Source organism: Idiotropiscis lumnitzeri, chromosome 1, assembly GCF_059441095.1.
Source record: "Idiotropiscis lumnitzeri isolate Australia: NSW breed Sydney's pygmy pipehorse chromosome 1, RoL_Ilum_1.0, whole genome shotgun sequence".
In the NCBI taxonomy this organism is placed as follows: domain Eukaryota; kingdom Metazoa; phylum Chordata; class Actinopteri; order Syngnathiformes; family Syngnathidae; genus Idiotropiscis; species Idiotropiscis lumnitzeri.
This window is the reverse complement of record NC_142391.1, coordinates 16,239,754-16,261,967: the sequence shown is the minus strand read 5'-3', so window position 1 is coordinate 16,261,967 and position 22,214 is coordinate 16,239,754. Positions and strand designations below refer to the sequence as shown.

At 40.8% G+C, this 22,214-nt stretch overlaps 1 protein-coding gene across 6 annotated transcripts in view; it reads right to left on the bottom strand.

Annotated features, from left to right (window-relative positions):
- myt1lb (myelin transcription factor 1-like, b) overlaps positions 1–22,214 on the bottom strand; it is a 105,780-nt gene that overhangs the window by 18,205 nt on the left and 65,361 nt on the right. For 5 of the 6 annotated variants that reach the window (XM_088288904.1, XM_088288648.1, XM_088288844.1 and 2 more), the window contains 6 exons: positions 17,918–19,108; positions 14,554–14,688; positions 10,049–10,139; positions 7,447–7,554; positions 5,622–5,851; positions 4,257–4,534 (listed from right to left, as the gene is read on the bottom strand). In XM_088288904.1, coding sequence (XP_088145030.1) covers positions 4,257–4,534; positions 5,622–5,851; positions 7,447–7,554; positions 10,049–10,139; positions 14,554–14,688; positions 17,918–19,108 — 2,033 coding nt within the window. The remainder of the gene's footprint in view (positions 1–4,256; positions 4,535–5,621; positions 5,852–7,446; positions 7,555–10,048; positions 10,140–14,553; positions 14,689–17,917; positions 19,109–22,214) is intronic. The other variant, XM_088288751.1, reaches the window with a different exon arrangement.

The following is a 22,214-nucleotide window of genomic DNA, read 5'->3' as shown; positions in this document are numbered from 1 at the left end:
GGAGAAGCGGTACAGATAATGGATGGATGTTTATTTTTACATATTTTTCATCTTCCAAATAATTTTTTATCCTTCCAATTGTGTGGAGACATTTCGGGCAAGCGCATTTAATAACACTCACATGACATGTCTTCAGGCAACAAAGCATGATCCAATAACGGTTGGATGAGTTTGGTGCGGCAGAGAGCCTTGACCTCAACCCTGTCAAACACCTTTGGGGTGAATGTTTAGTTTGTGAGCCACGATCTCTCATGCAACATTAGCAACGGCGGAGGTCCCAAATGCGCCTAATTCATATTGAGTGGCTTTTTCTGCCGCCTTGTCAGTGAATGCATGACTCAGCCCCTCATAATATAATAATGATAACATGAGAGGATGTGCCTCTTCTCCTTCATTGAACCCTTGGTGTGGTTCGACCTCTGCTACCATGTCAAAGACTCAAGAACATTCTACGGCTGCTTGTCTCTCACTGCAGAGGGTTGACCAATGAGGTCATTCCATCGGTTTGGGAGCTGTAGCAGTTCTCGTTAAGGAAATAAACCTTCTCAAAAGCCGTGGGCTTCAAACTTTGTGCATGTTGGCCAACTGTCACAAATGCTTCTCAGCAGTTTTAAAAGTACTGTACAAACAATGGTTAACACTAGCCCCGAGCGCCTACAAACTCAAACAGTCACATGAGTCATGCGCTGCACTGCTTTTTCAAAGTTGTGATAAAATTAAAGGTATTTTTGTATTCATCTAAATTCTTAAGCCTGTTTTTTCCTCACAATAACGTGACAGGATTTTCAACGCGTTGACATCTACTTTTCATAGTTGCGATTTTTCTCTTTTTTTCTTCTCTTCTTCACCCTTGTATGAAGACTATGTCCGCTAAAGTAAAAAGTTAAAGTCAAATTGCCGCACACGCTTCATTGAGGTTGCATTTTTAACCTGTTCACACACTGTCCAAGTATTGAGGTACGTCCATAGAATTTGATCATGTCAGGCATTAACAGCCCTAAAATGTGGCATCCTTTTTTCTCAGATTGCATTAAAATCTTTTCATCGAGCACATCAGATTTGAATGATAATACCAATAATAACGATAACAATAAAAGAATATGTAATTTAGCATTAGATTTAGTTATAGTCATGCATTAAGGATTAGGTTTAGCAAAAGGTGGACTGTTTTTTTCTGTAATGTCATCGCTATAAATTACAACAATCCGCAATGTGCAAAATTTTACAGGTCAAACCAAAGAAATAAAAATCTAATTTTCTAAAAAAAAAATAAATAAATGTCAAAAATTAATTTAGGGACACATAAAGCCATCACTGATTAAAATTTGCTGTTGACCAGTCAACTAGCTACCATTGTGTGAATTTCCTCAGTAAAGTGAACATCAGAATATTAATGTCAGTGTAAATTAAATACCTCTTTGGTAATTTAAATAGGAAATGTTTCTCTCCAATGTAATGAAAATATTTTTTTCAGTTTTCCTCACCCCTGCAGTCTTTGAGGTCCAATTTCCCCGTTTGTTACATTGCCATCTAATTGTGTACTTATTGTATTCAAAGTGGATATGAACGGTATCAGTCAATAAGTCTGTGTGCATGATGATGGTGTTCATTTAATCACAAAAGAGTCTTAATCATAGCACGCTCAAGAAGAAACTATTACGCCATTAAATGTTCTTGTAGGAGCACATATGAAAGTAATTCATTTGAAATATTAGCTACATTCATTTAAAGATGTAAATCTGTGCAAATCTGACTGGTCAGCTGCGATATTGTGTACAAGAATCACAAAAACCAACAACATTCCCCCCCAAGCTCTACTAGTGAAATAAATCCTCTGACTACATTCGAACACTGGGCATCCATTTTAATGAAAGCAAGTCATTTGAAGGTATATGCCAAATGAACTAGAGGACTGAGCTCAAAATAATAATGACTAAAACAAGAAGGAGGCTTGATTAGAGAGTGTGTGTCTGCATGTGTGTGTGCGTGTGTAAGAGCACTGATAGTCAGAGAGGAGTTGTACAAAGATTTGGCACGACCCGAGGTGTTGAGATGAAAGAGGAAAAGGAGTTGAGGAGGGGGAAAAAAAAGCCCTGTGAAGTCTCCTGTCTTCCCGTGCTGCCCGGGGAGCATCCTGTCTGTCTCGCTCCGACGTATAGGACAGACAATGAAATGATTTAGGACCACAGGAAGTCCTGACTGCTTCAGGCCTTTGTTCCCGCCAACTTTATTCCTTTCCACTTTGCTTTGAAAGTGTGTGGCTTTTGGCTTCTCTTCCACTTCCCTCCTCCTTCACTCTGGTACGTATATTCTCATCCCTTCTGCACTGTGACATTTAGAGACTGGCCACAAAAAATAAAAAAAAATAAAAAATATTGCCCGCTATCTTTATTATCAGTTCAATCTACGCCATCAACATTAGCATTGAGCAAACATTCTCTCTCTCTCTCTCTCTGTCTCACTCTCACCCTCTCACTCACTCACATCCTCGCTCGTACTCCCACCGTTTCCCGCTCAGCATCTCGGCGCAGATAATACAGAAACAGCGTCACCTTATCTTCTCAGAAATGACACGCTGGGCTTATGCCATGTGAAACGACGCTTGGTCCTGCTCCTATCTGATCCCTACACTGGGAGGGAAAAAAAATGCCCCACTGAGTCCCGAGTATAAGACGCAGTCATAGCGCTTTTGTCTATGTGTGTGTCTATTTTGAGTATACAGGTGGAGTCTCCCGATCTTTGTCAGGTTTCTCTGCTAGCACTTATCTAACGAAAGACGCATCGAGATAATCTATGGGTAGACATGTCTGTGACTGCTACAGGAGATGGAGCCTCATTTCGATGCAGTCACACGAGGCTGCAGGATCATATCAGGGCACATTTTCAACCTTGAGGAACTCCCAACTCTGACAGGGGCATCAGGAGCAGAGATAAAAGACACATGGGTGTAGGTTGTATTTCATGCAAAGTAATGACTTTTGCACAATTATGATGAGTGTGTTGTAAAATTCACTTGAACTTAAATTTTGGGGGGGACAATATATTTCAGCCATAGTGCCACATAAGACACCTGACCAGTAGCGCAGTTGTAGAGTTGTTTCAAATTCTAAACAGAAATGAACCAGCATGTTAAAAGGAATTGTTGTCAACTTCCACTGTCATTTTGGAAGTGTTGTGGTGTGTCACAGCAACCCGGGCGCTGCGACACATTGTTGACACATGTTCCGAGAGATCATCAGATGCTGTAGGAAGTTGTCTAATTTCACTCAATTTGTCTGAAAATATTGATTTATTAAAAACAAGCGTGACGTTTAAATGTTCTTGTATTAAATCCATTAAATAGGTCAATTTTGTTGCTTGGTACTTTGTGCAAATGCAAAGATGAGAAAAAACATTAATTCATTCAAATGACAGATAGACCGATGTATCCACTTATTGTCGTTCATACAATAGTCAAAAGTCATGGCTTCCTGCAAGTATATCACTTTCGTGTCAATTCAATAGGCCCACCTTTCACACTGAGTAAGTCCATTTGTGACAAAATTGAGACGAGATCACCATCGTGATTTTAATTCAGAATGTTGTGAAATGTTTGTTTTACTTTAAAATGGGGGCCTCGGCTCAATAAAGGTCGGGATGCACTGCCCTAGGTTACGATATATACTCCGATTAATATTGCATTTGTGGAATATGATTAAAGCATCTCAGGTTCTGTGTACAGCCAGTTGTCTACTGAAAATGTCACATGACCAAACCAAAAAAAACAGATGAGCCGTGACGGTTGTTACCGGAGCCATTAGGCATTGTGATATCGTTTTAGTCGATCGTCCCCAGAGATGGATTAAAAACGGTGGATATTTTTCCTTAATTCATATTCCACGAACGCAATATTAATCAGAATGTAACGTCTAAACTAGTGGAGGCACATACTGACTTGACTTCCCCTTTAAAAGTCACATGACCTTAATGTACATTTAAAAACATGTAAGCAATCATTTGCAGTGAGGTTCATAATGAATCAATGAATAATGCGAACAATGAATCAATGAATACATGGTGTTGAATGAAGCTCATGGCATTGCTATTGGAAGATTAATTATATGATCATTTTTTCAAGCAAACAGTGTAGACCATGTAACTTTCCTGGTATGTGGCTTACTTTAGTTGGTGGCGTGCCGGAATTTAAAAAAAATAAACAAATAAAATAAAAAAACACCATGTAGGCCGTATTGCTGTCATATGTTCTGGATTCCTACCTGTGAGCACAGATCTTGGGGCTTTCCTCCCATACCATGTGGCATCTCTCGGCAGCGCGTGGACAGGTTGAGGATGGCCGTGGCAGCCATGTGTGCTGCCTCCATGTCGTGGCTGTAGTCGAAGCTGCTCTTGCTGCAAGTGCTGCTGGCGCTGCTCCCTCCGCCTCCTCCGACACCCCCTCCTCCACCTCCACAGCTCAGACTGCTGCTGCTGCTGCTGGGAGCGTAGGTGCTGGTGGTGCTGCTGGCCGAGCTGGAGTTCTTGCAGTAGCGCTTGGCTGCAGGGCACAGAGCAGAAAGTGAGAACTCAAATCTAATTTATGCATCACTGTTTTCGGCCACTGTGAGGACACTAGAGCACTAGACACCTACAAGAAGTTCAACATTTCACTATTCTGCCTTAAAAATATGTCGGCGTTGAAAAAAAAGAAAGAAAGAAACATTTCTGAGGTGTATATATATATATATACATATATATATATATATATATATATATATATATACATATATATATACATATATATATATATATATATATATATATATACATATATATACATATACATATATATATATATATATATATATACATATATATATATATACATATATATATACATATATATATATATATATATATATATATATATATATATATATATATATATATATATATACATACATACATACATACATACATACATACATACATACATACATATATATATATATATATATATATATATATATATATATATATATATATATATATATATATATATATACAATACACACACATATATTCTGTTGCAAAAGAACATCAACATGTGCAAAGCAAGAAACAGGATTTGGTTGTTCATTGCCCAAAATTAAAAAAGATTGGCAAGTTTTCACCCAAATCCAGCAGACAAATGTGATAGCTACGCACAGATAAGACGAGACGATAGTAACGTGGCCTTGGATGACAACATGCCCAACACATTATGGTCATCGCTTGGCTTTCTTCTGGCTTTGATAGAAATACTTCTGTTCTCTGGTAAAGACTCGCAAATTTCCCAAATGTTCCTGACTTTGTTTTACATCAAAGACTTCCGAACATTTGTCCTTCAATATTGCGTAGCTCACTGTCTTTGTATAAAATCCACAAGAAAACTGTGTTATACCCCTTTGACCATTATTCCAGGGCAAGGACGCTGAAAACTGAGAATATTTACTATAGAAACACTGAACTGTACTACAACCTAATCCTTGGTGAAAATGAGACTATTTACAGTTTTGTAAAAATGACAATTTCAGCGAAGTGACAGCTAAGCTTAATTGAAGAGAAAATGCGAGACACTTATGATATTTGTAATGAAATCTTACCGTCAAATCCTTTCGGGGAGGTATCCCTGTGCCCGTGAACCTTGGGAGCAATGGCCCGTTTCCCGTACACTTGGTGGTTGTTGGCGGAGCCCTCAAAGGCCATGTAGTCAAAGCTGGTCTTGGAGTACTTCTCCAGCTCCTTGGCCAGGTTGGATCGGGGTGTGCTGGTGGAAACATTGTTCTTGTCACCATACTGAGGATAGTCCAGTTGTTTGACAAAGCACATAGGCCTGGAAAATAAATGACGAGGGGGTGGAAGTTGGACCGAGCCACTGAAAATTGCCCAAGGGAGGGGGAGGAAATTTGGCTTCAAGTGGGCAGACTCAAAGGAAAGCGCAGACTGTTGGCAATACTCCAGGATTGAAAGATGGAGGAGGATGTTGGTAAATGGCTTCTCTTTAACAGAAAGGATATTCCCTCCATTTCCCATTGTGTGTGTATCATTCTTAACCTCCACTCCCAATGACAAAAAAAAAACGTTTCTTTTTATTACACTATTGTTAATGGTTTTATAATTGAATGCAAATAAACACAATTTTGGTAGACTCACTCCAGTACCATCGGTGTAAAAACGGCTGTAACGTAATTTTTGTGTCAGTGCAAATGTAGTCTGGCGTGTTTGAGGCCGTGTTGCGCTTACAGGGCATGCCGGTGCACAAAGCAGCCTTGACCTCAACGCACTGGATATTTGGTGACAGAAAGTTGTAAAAAGGGGTGCATTGTCATTTTCGTACCAGGGCAATGGTCTTGTTCAGCGTGTTTGTCAATTTGTTCGACGCGTTTCTGCTTCACCCCCCATGCAGCTTGCAAATTGGAGATAAAACGTAAACTAAATTCTAAACTGGCCAAAAGAATAATTGTCGGAATCATGATTTATAATCATTATAATCACGAAACAATTTTAATAGCACCCCCATCACCATGAGGTTGAGGGCTGAGGATGACATGGGCAGGGTGGTCTCCAATTGCACATCATACACATGGCCAACTACATCACCCAAAAGGAGCGATATTGCAGTTGCAACAACTAATTTCTGCTTCCGCAATGTTCAACCGCAGTGGACTCGAGTGTGCGCTTCGTACCGCCTTGATTTCAACGCAAATCAGTGATGATGTGAGCAATGCCAGAGAAAATACTACGTTCCATTCCATAATGACGCATAAATGCGCAAACAGGTGTCCATTTTTACCTGTGTAAAGTCCAACAGAATACCAAAAGAAAGAAAACTCATGCACACAGTTCGACTTTGCGCAAGACGCTAAAATAGGGCCCGACCTGTCTCGTTGCAAATCATAACAAGGAAGCAATGACGTTTCTAATTATGTTTAGATTCAGTCATCTCTAAATATAAAAATTTTAATTACTTGTGACATTTAACTATTTGTGACTTTAAAACAGTTTCTAATACAAAACAAAAACAAAACAAAAAAGCCCACCTGTGCCACAATATGATACATGTGACCGACTGCATGAAGGGAATAAAGAGATTTATCTGCAATAGTAAGGAGGCAAAGGAGCATGCGATTTTTGGAGATCTTTTGGAGCATGAAACAAAAAGCACTTCAAACTTGACTAGCTTGAAGAAATGCAAGGAAAAAAGGAACAAAACATTTCAGCGCGACAGAAAATATTTGACAAACATGGAGCTCTCTCTGTAACATAGTCAGAACATGTGTCGAAGCATTCATGTGAAGTCATCAAATGGCAGAACAAACGCTCGTTTTATCTTTTTATCTCCCACTGTGGATTTGCCAAAAGTTTTGACAGCCAACGTTGTTTGAAGGCCACCTGATGAGGAAGAAGAGAAAAGTGAGTGGATCCTACCTTAAGACTCTGTCAGAAGCCTGGTTGGGCTTGGAGCCGTCACAGCTCTGGTGTTTCTCCTGGGCCTTGGCCAGCTTCTCAGCTGCAGCGATGGGGCATCCAGACAGACTGAAATACAAAGACCGTGTCAACATTGGCACGCTGCAAATTCTTAAACACAATTTTGAATTATATGTGTTGGAAAAGGCGATAAATGTTGATGTGCTTGTCTGAATTCGAATTAGAGTAGCCTGTAGGTTTCTTGCTGAGAAGCTCACAATTTACGTCTGCAAAATTGTTGCCGTATGGTAAATGCACGTTATTTGCAGCCCGCAAATTTGATTGTCCTTTTAACATTGTCTACATTCCACGCTCTAAAATCGGTCGGGTAAAAAAAAAAAAAGCAATTTTAGGCCAAAAATGGACCGATCGACTAATTGCGTCAATGTGACTCATCTTCTCGCGCTGTTTTGTCCAAAACAGCCCAATTTTTTAGGTTGTTTTTTTCAATAACAACTCAGAAGGTTGGGTCAAATTGACCCAAGTAGTGGATCGGTCCATTTTCAACTACATTTTTAGAGTGTACACAGAAAGGCAGCGATTCTAAACCCAAATGATAGAACATTGAGGCAGATGCGCTAACCACTTTTCCACAGTGACGTTCTTGCTCTGAAATTCACTTTACATTGTCATCTTGATGGTGCCTGATCTTTAATAATGTTTGAGGTTGGAGACATCAAGTTCTTCCATATTGTTTCCTATACACTATGCTTTGTATGCTGTGACACATTTATTTTGCGGAGGTAAGATCTCTTATCAAGCCATCCGATGAATAAGTAAGTCGTACAATGTGGTCTAATATCTGTTAAGTGTACATACTGAATCGAGGGAATATGGAAATATATCTTCTATGGCTTGGGACAGAGTGCAAATGTCCAGACAACTAACTGACCAAAAGTGGCAAAAGTACATGCCGCGATCCTTGACCTCCATTTTCCACTGCACTGCTCTGCCCAATGTAATGTGTCAGGCCTCACAAAATGCACTTTGACAGCGGCCTGAAGCCAATCTGGAGCTGTGCTCATAAGCACCTGTCACACAACGCCCACAAATGTGTGCCTGTGCATAGAATCTCCATCATTTCTTTTATAGCAAAAGTGAAAGTTTATGGCTCGTGTGGATGCACGTGTCTATTTGGCGCCCGAGCCGTGTCACTGAGCACAGCATGGGGGCACTGTGGTCTTCCCAGGTCTGCACCTTTGCTGTCACCCCGGCGGAGTGGCAGAAAGGTGCTAATAGCTGCTGCTATGCCCCAACTCCCCGAGCATCTGCTGCTGGTGACTCCTCTTTCACTGCAACCTCACCCCATCTGACAGCAAGGCTATTTTTGTTTCTCCCTCCAAACTTGCACCTGATGGATGCCATTTTTTTCCCTACCAGGGTCTGTTGAATGATTTACGCTTTAGTATGTGTGAGCCAACGCACTGCTAATCAGTGTTATTTGAAATATGGGATCGTGAAGTAGAGGAACAACTTGAAGCCCTCAGAGAGTACAGACCTTTAGAAAGCTAAATTTTCTTCTGGAGCCAAGAGAAGAACATGTCATATTATCTTCCATCAGAAGAGATGAACGTGTTAAATTTCAAACAGCTCAAATTGGGACGCAACTTGCTTTGATATTTCAGATTTTCAAAGAGCCAACGACATGGTTACTTGCTTGCTCCTTCCCTCAATATTAGTCTCCCCTGTTTTTGTGTTTTCTCATATTTAGCAATTATATGCCACCATCCATCTTGTGTTACCCACGTAGTCTACTGTACGGTCGCTAGCTTCACTTGGTCCCGTTTGCTTGACCTGACACTTTGGTGTCTGAGCAACTCATCTTCTTTCCCACCCTTGTGTCTCGCTGAGTTGTGCCTTGTTTTGTGATGAGTGTACGACTAGTCTCAGGCCGTAATGTGTACAAAATATTTTTTTTTCCATTTACAGTGTTAACAGAGTTTATGCTTCAATTGCACTGAGATTAAAATTAATTTGACCTTTTGGTATGTATTTGATTTGTACTGCTCTTGTGTTTGAGAATACGCTACAACATTGAAGCGTTTTCCTCCCATAAAGTGTGCATTTTGCGTGGGTGGTTTGGGTCCAAACCATCCCCTACACGGCAAACTATGCTTCTGCTGATGCCTATAGAAATTATGTTTGGGTCTGTATGAGAAATAAGCACGACAGATGGACGTTTGAAGACAGAATATAATATAACTTCATTCATATCTGGAGTCCTGACTATATGTTAATTGAAACAAAATGACACAAATATTCCAGGTGGATGCGTTAAGCTTGAAACAAAACGTTGCTGACAAAAAATAAATAAAAAAATAAATAAATTAAAAAAATCATTTCAAGACAGAAACCAGCGGACAATGCAAACAACATAACATCCCTGATGGAGGCAATGATCCCCATCAAGCTAACATTATGATCATAATCAACACATAAAATAATGATTGGATGGAAGAAGAAGTCAAATCAAGATCTCACATCCATATGAACTGAAATAAGATCCCACAGAAAAAAAGGGACATGGCTGGAGCCTGTTTCTTCCGGGCAGGCTGTCACTTACCTTCTGTGGGAGTTTCTGTTGCTATTGACATGGCCGCGTCCAGTGCAGCCAGGCGTAGGACACTTAAGAACGTTCTCATACATAGCCACAACTTCATAGCGACAGGAGACAGGAGTGAGAAACACGGAAGGTTAGGAGCCCCTCGAAACCACGCATGAGTTCTATTACTGTGTGAGCTTGGCATTATAAACATCATTAAGAAATGAGCCTGCGTGAACCCAAATGACCTCGTCTTCATTTTAATGAACGCTAGTTTGAAAGGGCAGGCAAGGTTTCCCGCCATATTGCTTCCACTTATCCGAGCCTTTCAAATTAATATTCATGCAATAGGCACGGTCATGAATAAAAAGGAGCCATTTAGGTTCAGCAAGACACAGAAATGGAGGGGGGGGGAATTGGGGCCATGCCGAAAGCAGATTCAACCAACAGCAGACAATCATGCAAAACACATGTCTTGAAATCAATAGAAGATCCCTTCCCTCTGTTATTTGCACTTTGGTATCACAGGCACGTTGTTAGCGTAGACAGCGTGGTCCTCAATACCGTTTACCATTAAAACACTCCATAACTGTCTCACGCCCCGTGGCAACCAGCCAATTAGATTAATGATCTATGGATGTCTGAGAGGAGCTGTCGGAGCACTGCAAGCAGGGGTGCGGGGAAGGGTCGTCTCCACACCGTGGCATGCGGGGCCAAACCCCATCGGCACCAGCTTCATCATTATCACCCCCTTAAACTTTCACCCCTCATCATCCTCTTTGCCTTACATACTAATTGGTGTTGGGTGCAGGTAATTGGAAAAAGCCCGCCACCTCAACTTGCCACAAGCCAATACATTATGCATATCCGAGATTTGTCCTGCCCTCTGCTAAGAGACAGGAAATTGAAGCATCACAAAATAGTCTTAATCAAATTGCAAGATGGGACGAGAGCGGGAAGGAATAAGAGGATGCAAAATATTTGTATGAGCAAATGCATCGTGTCTTACGTGTGCAAATGACTTTAAAAAAAAAAAAAGCTAACAATCAATTCTAACAATATTGTGGAGAGAGAAAAAGAAAGCTAAAATGAGCAAATGGTGAAGGGAATTAATGAATTTGAGATATAATTTAATTGTCATTTTTCACATTTCCCAAGGAGCTGTCTGGCTGCACTGTGTGATTTCCCAATTAAATGAAACCACTGCATTAATAAAACATAATCTATCCAGCACAGCAAATGCATTAACAGTGAAAGAGAATGGTCTGTCGCTGAGTTTGCCCTGCAGGTACTCACTTGTGTGGCATGTTGTCTTCTTTACCTTTTAACGAGTCAAGCAAAGACTGTTTGTGTGAGACTATCGAGCACATATTGGCAGGGAGCTAGTGATTGGCTGACGATGCAGAGATTTCATGTGTGAAGTGGGTCACCTTTGAGATGTCACGAGACTGCAGCCTGTGTGTTCGACTGGAGCACCAAAAGCAAGAGCGCGTAAACTCATCAACCACGACAATAGGTGCCCCCGCTCAATGTTATGACACTCAATTCAAGAGCTGATCAGCTCGGTTAGGACTTTGGACTGATATTGTCACAAAGGTAATAATTGGGTCATGTTGACAGTGTAGTAGAATTAATATCGGTGTGAGATAAAAAAAAAATCTGAGATGCATTGCAAGCTTTCTGAATCCATTATTATATTTTGTATTTTGATAACAGATTATTAAAGGTAGAGTTAAAGTGTTAAATGAAAATGTGGCCATATATATTCAAACTGTGTGTATGACTGGACACTAAAATATTGTTAAAATTATCTTTTAAAAAGTATCCATTTGTGGCCCCATATTACGGCTTTAATTATTATTATTTTTAATTATGATTAGTAAACTTGTCAGGGCGCGAGGAAACTCGAGCCAATTTTCTGTCAATCATTTTCCCGTGTGAGCACATTTCTCGCAGGCATGCACGCTTGCGAGTGGTCTGCCGACAACCGCAACACACAGCCCGGTCACGGTGATATTTTTCCTGGCTAAAATATTGTGCTGCGGTGAGCAACAAAAATAAAACCAAAGAAATGGACAGCCATTGAGACAAATCAAGGTTAAACACGTGTTACAAATTTGATATGATGTGCATGGCTGCACATCTCGGCCTGGAAAAACATCGTTAAAGTCATTGTTTTCAATTTGTCGTCAGGTAAATTAATCTCCAATCTCTTCTGTTTTTAATTGATTGAATATTATCAAAGCTCTCCTAGCTCTTGCCAGCACAAGGATGATAATTTTTAAGTCGACCAACTACATCATGTGATGCAAAGCCCAAATCAAATGCTGTCCACTCGATAATCTGACAACATTTATCTTGAGATAGGTTTGTCTGTGGCTGTGGCTGCAAGGAGGGCCATCACCTCACACGTTAGCGATAATGTGAGAGAGACTGATTGCACGATCCATTTGTAATTGGCAGTGCTGGGCATGTCTGTCATCATTCTGTCATTATTTCAGGCCGGCCCAGTCCGTCGGTAGCGGCGACAGCCAATCAGTGTCGAGAACGTACTTGCGTCTTATGCACACCCACGTGCACACAAAAATCAAGTCAAGTCAACGGACAGATACACAAAGTGCGGCGACTGGTGAAATAAAACAATAAGGGAAAATGTGGGACGGAAAGGTTTATAACACTGTTTTGTTTTTTCAAACACGTGTCTGCCTGTGCTGAGCCTGCGTTTGACATAGCACAGTGGTCTCCAACCGTTTTCCACCGCGGATCGGTGCACACAAGTCCAAAACTTTAGTGGACTGGCAACCGCGGGACTGGTTGTTGGCTGACTAATAGAGTGCTACAAGAAACTGTGTATTTTTATATACTTCAATATGGTCATTTTGGTAATGTGACCAAACAACCATTACGTGCACGAACGAGCAACACAAAAACTGGGATATTTTGTCCATATTACAATGTGAAGCCATATCTGATCAGAAAACTGTCATGGTCTTGTGATCAAAATGACAAATGTGCTAAGGTCTTAATGTCCTGCTAACTAATTTGGGATCAGTCAAGGGTCAAGTCCGTCAATTTCATTTCTGAGAAATTCCTGAGAGTCAATGTTAAAAATAGTCAAACACTCTGGCATTATATGAAGCATAACTGGACATCACAACATCCTTGTTTTGTATCCTATTCAAATGAATTTTGCTCATACTGCAAACCAACAAAAGGCGGCCGAGTCAACACAAACAAGAAAACACCAATCGCAATTTGGATCCTTTTGATCAGATTTAAGGTCAAATGCTCCACATTATGTTTTTTCATCCGTGACACTGATGTTCTTTCCAAGCCTTATTCTAATGATAACTAATTTATTTGCCATTATTAAAACCCTCTCTTATTTTTATTGTGCTCGCTGTCACAGCAGATCATATCTTGAATCTCACTGGGCCCATTAATAAAACACATAAACTGTCTTTTATTGAGAAGGCTAAATAGCCAAGCTGAAGTCTCACGATTCATTCAAGGCTAATGTTTATTGTCGCTTCACGTGATATTCAATAGTGAGACAGGGTACAAGCCTTTCCATTCGATGCAGCATAATTGAGCGAAGAATACAAATAAAAGAATGGCTTTTGTGACATGGATGGCTGCGGAAAGGCTCAGTGTTATCAAGGTCTGTGCTCTGGATTGAATGAAAATGATCAAGAGCCATTTAATTGCAAACCGCAGCAATAGATTCTTCCCTGCTCGCCTCATAACGTAGTGGTGAATAAACTACATAGAAATAGATCAAGATTAGGTTTTACATTTGTTTATTTTGTACACTATTTATAATTGGAAAATGAATAAATATTGACCTATCCAGTCTTTATGTGACAGAAAACGGAAGAAATACAGTGTGGGTGTTTTTTTTTTTTCACTATGTCTCCATCTGCTGGAACAGACTAGTGCCACAAAAATTCAATGTGTTCTTTCAATTGCATAACCCTTCGAAAAAAGCTTATGAACCAACCGCGCAATGCAAAAGTTCCACTAACATCCGCATTGTGCTTAACGAACAGAATAAAGAACTGTGTGATCTGCTAGCTGATATATGCTATAATAATCGCGTCTATGGTTATTAGGTTCCGCAAACACACTGCCCATAAACATCTTGGTGGAGGTAATGAAATCTTTCAGCCAATCATGCTGTGACAAACAATGAATGTGACCACTCGCGTGGACGTGACCAGTGTCGAGAAAGTGGGTAAAAGAGTCTCATGCCAAAAACGTTCACCAACCAGATCAAGTCCTCATTTCATACCTCATCACCATGGCATACTAAGCAGGCAATCAGGGAACAAAACTATGGCTGCATGCAAAAGGTCACAAGAGAAGTGCCGCTGCAGGCCTTCACGATCAAACAGTTCCGAAAACACACAAACACACACACACACACGCGACGAGTCCGACTCAGCAGTGATCACAGGGAGACATGCAGAGTGACATGGAAGGTGCAGGCCACAGGTTGGGTGCTGGTATGAGACCAGATGGCTTACTTTCTGGTGGCACTCTGTCTTTGTGCGGACAGCCCGACAGACTTCGATGGTGGGGGTACAAGCCGGTCACGTGACCCGTGCCGTCACAGCCCGGTGTCGGACAGCGGCTCTCTTTCTTGTCCGCGCGGGAAGCATCTGCGTGAAGGAAGGTTATTTATTAATCGGCCTGCAGCACAATTGGAGTTGGCTAAAGAAGCAAAGAGTCGAAGGTCAAATTAAAACATTTTATTTTCAAGTGCTTTGCCAGTGAGTTTTGACCGGGTTCTCATTTTTATTTTTTGCATGTCAAAGCAAGTATTCTGTTGAGCCTGAAGAATTTGGCCCAGCGGAGGTTAAATGCCAGCTTGTTAGTTACTCATTCCTGGCACTACCCATCACAATTTTCATCATTTAATAGACTCCTAATTTCCAAACATGATTTCTCTTTGTTAAAAAACATTTAATCCTAACCTTGGGCATTCATTGAAATAGTGAACAATTCAACCCTTGACAGTTGTTGGAGAAAATACAATAGATACATTTCATTAAGGTCAAGACTTTGTATTACAATTATTCACTTAACTTCAAACGATCCAATATGATACTATAATTAAATTTTGGGGGATTTACATTTTTTGTTATTATCGTTACTTCTCTTCACTGATTGGCGAAATTATGGCGTTCTCTGGTCTCATTGTTTTTAACACCCAATTAAAATCTAACTGGAGTTCTTTGCTCTGGGTTGCTCAAGGTGGGTGCAGAATACTTTTCACATGATACAAAAAGACAACAATGAACACACGCACACTAATAATCTGTAATCGTTGAATTTTTAAATAATTCCAATGAAATACTGAATGACCAATCTTCATTTATATATTGATTGAAGATAATTATTTCATATATGTCATTATTATATAGACATGTTTTGATGCATTTGAAATAAAGTATATGAAGAAAAACTGGGCAAACGTTTACTGCACAACAGAAATTTCAGTGACCTACAACGAGTTGCAAATGTGTTCTCTTCAACAACCGATTCCACGGCGCTCCGACCTCCATCGTTCCATTTTCTCCCAACCCACATCATAAATGGAACCACCAAACAAAGGTAATATGAAGCTGTGCAAACATCTCTTCGTACTTTTAAGACTTTCACACGGCTAGACAAAATCAAGGATTGTAAATTGACTTAGGATTTGAAATCGTAAAATATCTCATGACTGGAGAAATACCTATTAATGTTTTTTTTTTTTTGCAGAACTCCACATTGTAAGCACCAAAAAGCAACAATACGAGTGACGGAAATGTTCATTAGGCAGTAGCATTTGAGTATTATGAGGGAGTGGGTGGTGGTGGTGGTGTTATCGCGTGCTACAAGCAAACTGATGCGCGGCTGATTAAAGGTTTGAAACTCTGCAACTCCTAAGGCACTAAGTGACAACCCCACAAAACCCCCCGAGGATATAAAGTAAGAACAAAGAAGAACTGTATCAAGTGAGGAGTAGGGTTAAGAAGAGGTGACAGAGCACACCCACTCATTCACCCAAATAAAAACTGGGAGTAGAGGTTGCTGCCTGATGTCGTTCTGTTTTTTTTTGTTTTTTTTCTATTCTGTCTGGCTTTGATATAAACCAGTATTTTCATCACTTGGCTTGTTAAGAATGACTTCTTTTGAGGACCCGTCGCTGAGAATGAGATAATATACAAATGAAATATTTCGAACATACATACATTTGGTTGCCAGCCTTTTTCCGAGTGGGAGCAGCTGAGTGGAAGGCATATTAGAAGGAAGGGGATATTGATTGCGGCTTGGGAGGGGCTGTGTTTTGCATAGCCGATGGCCTCCATTACCATACCATCTCTGGATAATTAATGTGCAGTCAGTGGGCCCGTTGTTCCTTATCGGTCATTCGGGTACTCCTCCATTCTCATCTTAACCTCGTGCTTCTTTTGCCGAACTGCGTTCATCCCTGACCTCCTCTTCCCCACCTCAATCTCTTCACCATGCTGAGTTTTATAAATCACGCGCAGGAACCCCGTCGAGTGAGTGTCTGCTACTATCGTCTATCTGCTATCCAGATTATTATCAGCCTTCCACTCTTCATTCCAGCGTCATTCAAACACGGAGTCCGCAGAAGACTCTCAAAATTAACATTTGTGTGGCATTTACGTTGCAAGATATACCTGCTGAGAATTGTGTGGCATTTCAGGTTTAATATCACCCTGCTGTGAATTAGCATGCTCTTATTTGTGTCTCTTGTCTAAATATCCTGTGTGGGGAGAAATAATTTAGCCTAATTAAGGCTGAATATTGCAGCAGTAAAAAGATATTAAGAGAGGAATCATTTGGACTGAAGGAGGAGAACAGCATTCAAACCACCCTGAATGAGTGTCGCGCTTGCTCTTTACAGTCTTTAGCTGTTGACAGCCAGCACAACCGCCACTCGTTATGTTTGTCCTTTTGTGGGCTTACTGAAAATCCGAACCTTACAGACGGGTGTACGCATAGTAAAGGAATGTATAAATTAATTCTCTGCAAAGGATGCAAGCCTTCCTCTTATGCGCGTCCTTAAAAGTCGGTTTAAAAATAGGAGGCTTTACCCCAAGCTGCATCCCAAGGATGAAATGTACGGCCCTAACAGGCCGTGCAGATTGCCATTACTTATGCCTGACAAGCCTACCCTCTGATGTTTCCATGCTGGCCTATTTTAACAACATAAGCTGCTGCTACTGCTCCTGCTGCTACCAAGATTCAAATTTTCAAATTGGCTGCAAAATGGCTCGTCCTGGGGTTATAGCGGGGAACCCAGAATGCATTTGGCATATCTGCTGTCGGCAGTAAAAGAATGGACAGTGGTGAAGATCTTTGGTAATATAGTCGTCAATATATACTCTCGTAGAGCCTTTCAGTGAAGCAAAATCTGAAACATGTTTTATGAGCTCAAGTAAGAGTTGCGTCAAGCATTCAATAAGATTCGATGTATCATTTAGTTTCTTTTATTTCTTTCGAATGCTTTAATCAGCATATCTGCATCACGGTTAAAAGGTTTTGGATTCAAGCACTCGTGTGTGGAGTTTGCCTGCACTTCACCTCTCGCCCAGCGTCAGAAAGCATCGGCTTTCACTCTTCCATGATTTAATTAGGGACAAACGTGGTATAGAAAATGGATGGATGGAATCATTTACTGATATGTTTGACATATATTGCAGCTAATAGTGCAGTAGTTCAGATTGTGTAATGTTAACCTGTCTGACAATGTCAATCAAAAGACAAGATTATTCTTTTGATTCTGTATTATATTGCACCGAATCGAAAGTGTTTCCTGCACGTTATTCCTGATCTTTATCAAGTCTTCCGATCATGTCAGTGTGGAGCGCTCACCTTTATGATAGAAAAGCTTCTTCATTCCATCAGGGAGTCGTCCTTTACGCTCAACCGCATAAGCATGCCGTGAGCCGTGGTCATCATGGCCGTATCTCACGCCGTCTCTCCGAGCTGCTTCCGCCTCCATTTTATCCCGCAGTGCCTTTGCACGCTGGGATTCCAGCGCAATAGCCTTTTCCAGCAAGGAAAGGTTTCCCTTTGTCATGTCAAACACTTCCTCTGACCTGTCTGACGTCACAGAGGCCGTGTCTTCGTCAAAGTCCCGGTGGTGAAAACGGTCGCCCTGCGCGCAACTGGCGAAGGCCTTGGATCGCGGGCTGAGCTGCTCCTCAAGCTTCAACAGATTGTCCATGTCTGAATAGTTCCTGTCCAGTGCTCGTCTGTCGTCCTGGCTATGCTGGAACTCGCCATAGCCGTGATGTTGGGGCTGCTGATTCATGTCCCCGCATAGGTAATGATTCTGTTGGAATGACCCGTTGCGATCCGTGGGCTTTGTTTCACTAAGTTTCCGAGCAAGATCGAAGCATTGATTGCGTAAGCACTCCAGACTGCTTAGACACACTTCCTCATCACTGTTTTCGAACGGTCCGTTGCCGGCGGTCTTACTGAGTCCATTGCCACCGTTGTGCACACTTAAGCCGTTGTGGGAACAGTCTCCGTTTCCAGCAATGCCTCCCGCATAGTCCTGTCCCTCTAAATTGTCCGACAGCACAGCTCCATGTCCTTGTGCCAGGAGTTTGAGCGAGTCTACGGTCTCTCTAACCACGTCGCTATGAACGTCCAAACTCAGATCATGTTGATTACCAATTGGCGTTTGCTCGCTTTCTTCCTCTTCTTCCTCATCCTCATCCTCCTCCTCCTCCTCTTCTTCTTCTTCCTCCTCTTCTTCTTCCTCATCCTCCTCTTCCTCCTCTTCTTCTTCTTCCTCTTCATCCTCCTCCTCCTCTTCTTCCTCTTCAGCACTGTGAGAGGAGTTGCTGTTCATCTCTGACTCCGTCATCGCCCGGTTTGCGGCATCTTCGGCGATCTTGCCAAGGTTGAGCAGCGACTTGGCTACGAGCTCGTCGTAGTTCTCGTACTCGTCGTTGTTGTTGTCGTCTTTCTCCGTTGTGGGACCCGACTTGGCATTGCCGCCAACTCCACCTCCACTTCCACTGCTGCCCTCACCGCCGCTCATTGGCTGCTCTTCTATTGAGAAAGAAAGAACAAAGATCTTTTAATTCCTTTGACATCATCCTGTTTAACCAGATTTCTGAGCTTCAGAGTTGTGAATCAGCAAAGGAAGTTACATTGCAGTTTGCAATTATTCCAGGAATAGATGTTCTTGAAAATGACGTGAACCTTCTCTATTTGCCTCAGATGCAATTCTGAATACTAATCATAAGCACTCTGACTAAAGTCACTTCACATTTTCAAATTACCATACATACAATGTTTCATTCAAAGGAAATCTAAACACTGTGAAGAGACAATTTGTATTTTTTTTCTTTTACACCAAGTTCTAGTTTAAATCTAAGAATCAATGGTGTAATTATAATCAACTTTAAGACTTCTTTTCAGGACGTAATTAATTAAGACAGGTTGCAGAACCTTTTCTGTCAGGAATTTGCAGCTCTCACTCCTGGAGCACTTCCACTCTTTGTTTTCACATTTCTGGCTTGAACCAACAAGACGATTAGTGCTTGCAACAGCATCACGTGTGTGCAAGAATATAAAGTGTTCAATACAGAATGCATTAAAAACAAAAAAAAAACATGGTGCCTGAACTGGCGAATGTAACACCTCGCCATCAATGACAGTTTGTAACTAGTGACGGTAAAATAATCGTCGTTGACGTAAACTTTCAAGTAGATGTAAACAACAACAGCTAGCAAATAAGTAATTAGCACAGTAGGCAGGTTGACTACATATCATGTTAATATTGATCATCACTCTCAGCAACCATGCCTTCTTGGTATTTTCTGACAGCCAATTACAGAACAAAATCCACATTATCTACAAGCATTTGCCAAACAGTTACTTGATTTTCTATAAAATAATGATTTTATTTAAAACTTTCAGTCAGGGATTAGAATGCTTCACAGTATTAAAAAAGCATTAGTAAAATATTCGAACGGCGTCCTTGTTGCATCTGCCTCTGTACTTGTCCTATAATCTGTTTTTGCATTTGACCACAATATCCTAATGTGGAGATGACATGTCATTGGTACTAAAAGAAAGGCCTTAAATTGGTTTCTTTGTCTTAAATTGGTAACTGACTTCGACCGGTCAGAAAGTTCAGAAAGCTCATATTGGTTTCCACAGTTTTTCCATTTAAACAACCAAATTAGCAATCTAAGTTGTTAAACATGTCAGCTATAATAATAAAAAAATATATATATTTGAAAGTCTTTTCGTGGTTTATGTCAGATTTCATCGTTTTTGAAACAAAAAACCATGATCTTAATTTGGCACTTTTTTTTTCAAGTTCACTCGTAATAACAATTAGTTTTATAAACTTATAGAAAATGCAACTGCACATACTTTAGATCCCCCCCCCCCATTTACAACACAGAAAACCCACCAATCAATATATAAATATATATTGAATTATTAGTAATCATTAGTATCTGCTACGAAAACAAACCATCCTACTAATTACAACAATCATACTACTGCTAATAATAGCAGCAACAATAGCTTCTCCACAAAAAACATTTTTTAACAGTTCAATGTTAGAAAGAAAATATCCAGGACAATTTTGTTCCACGATTTGGCAATCTTGATCTAATTTGGCTCTCAGTGAGAATAATTGATCTAAACCTTGATGTAAGGTATGCATTATGTATGAGTCGTGTGGTTTTTGACATGCACAATGTACAAAGTACCTTAAAATAATTTCTGTTGTGAATTGGTGCTATATTAATCAAAACTGACTTGACAAACAAACACGAACTCTAGGACCTGGCCAGAATTGTCATTCCTAAAAAATATTTGCATTATTTTTAAAATTATAATTCCAAACAAGAAAATGAACTTCCTTTTTTGTTTTTCATCATTTAGATTTTTTCTTTCTTTCTCACTGGCATATAAAATCTAAAGATTTTCTATTTTACAGGAGACACCTTCTATGATTTAAGGCCTTCTTAAAGAAACTTACATTTTCCAGAATTTTTTATGACCATTTTTAAATGAACAGATGCACGTCCCCAAATGTTTAAAACAGTATTGCTGTCTTCCTTTATAGTTTTAAACATTCGGATTCTTGAAACGGTTCTTGACTCATTTACCGAAATGTATTTGGTGAGACGTGTGTCAGGGGTCTCACATATGTGAGTGTGTGCGTGCGAGTGCACACAGACATCCAAAATTCTAAGAAAACCACCATTGCTGCTCCACAGCTAAGGAGGAATGTATCACAAGTGTCCAGGCGCATATTTTGACAGTGCAAGTCTTCTAACAGAAGCCTCCTGCACTTGTGGGGTTTAATTTTCGATGGTATGACACATGGCACAGGGAAGCAATTAGAGGAGCAATCACAGTACACAAAAGGAATGTGCAAGTGAAACAGATTAAGGGAGGAAACGGGACGCATTCCTGCCATGAATTGGCTTTGGATTAGCTCCAGAGATGTACATGCCGCAGAGGAACACAGCTGAAGCTCCAGGATGTCACCTCTATTACGTTTTTTGTGATTGGAATCTACAATCCGGAACCGCTGTCATGGGGTGAACGTGAAGCATAATATTGATGCATATGGAAAGATTTCGATGGGAAAATACTTTCCAATTAAATTTCTGTAAGGTATTAAATTCTAATCGGGCAAATTGTATTACGATGACAGAGCTCAGTGCTTAGAATGAGAGTCAATAAGTTCTGGAATGCATTGTGGATTTTGTGTTAAAGGTTAACTGGTAAAATATATGGCCGGTAAGGAGCCACTGTCTCTGTTGAAGGCGAGGCTGCGGGACGTAATGAATCAGTCTGTGATGGTGTTTTCACATGTCTGCAAGAAAATAAGAGCGCGGCTGCTCAGGCGCCACATCAACACTTTGGGTGGGTAGAACGGAGCGTCAAACGGGGTTAACACACTCCCCCCTCAGAGCCTCACTCTTAATTGGACTTGAAGGCACTGTCAGGTCCAATCGCAATGCGGGGGTGCAAAGCAGAGTCTGCTGGAGAGAAACCTGCCAAATCTGGTGTTAGGCACGTCAAAGACGATTGGGGGCGAGGGGGGGGGGTGTGCAAGGGGGCAACATACGGGCTAGGAGTCTCCCGAATCCCAGTCACAAAACTAGCAAGTTTGAGCATCCGA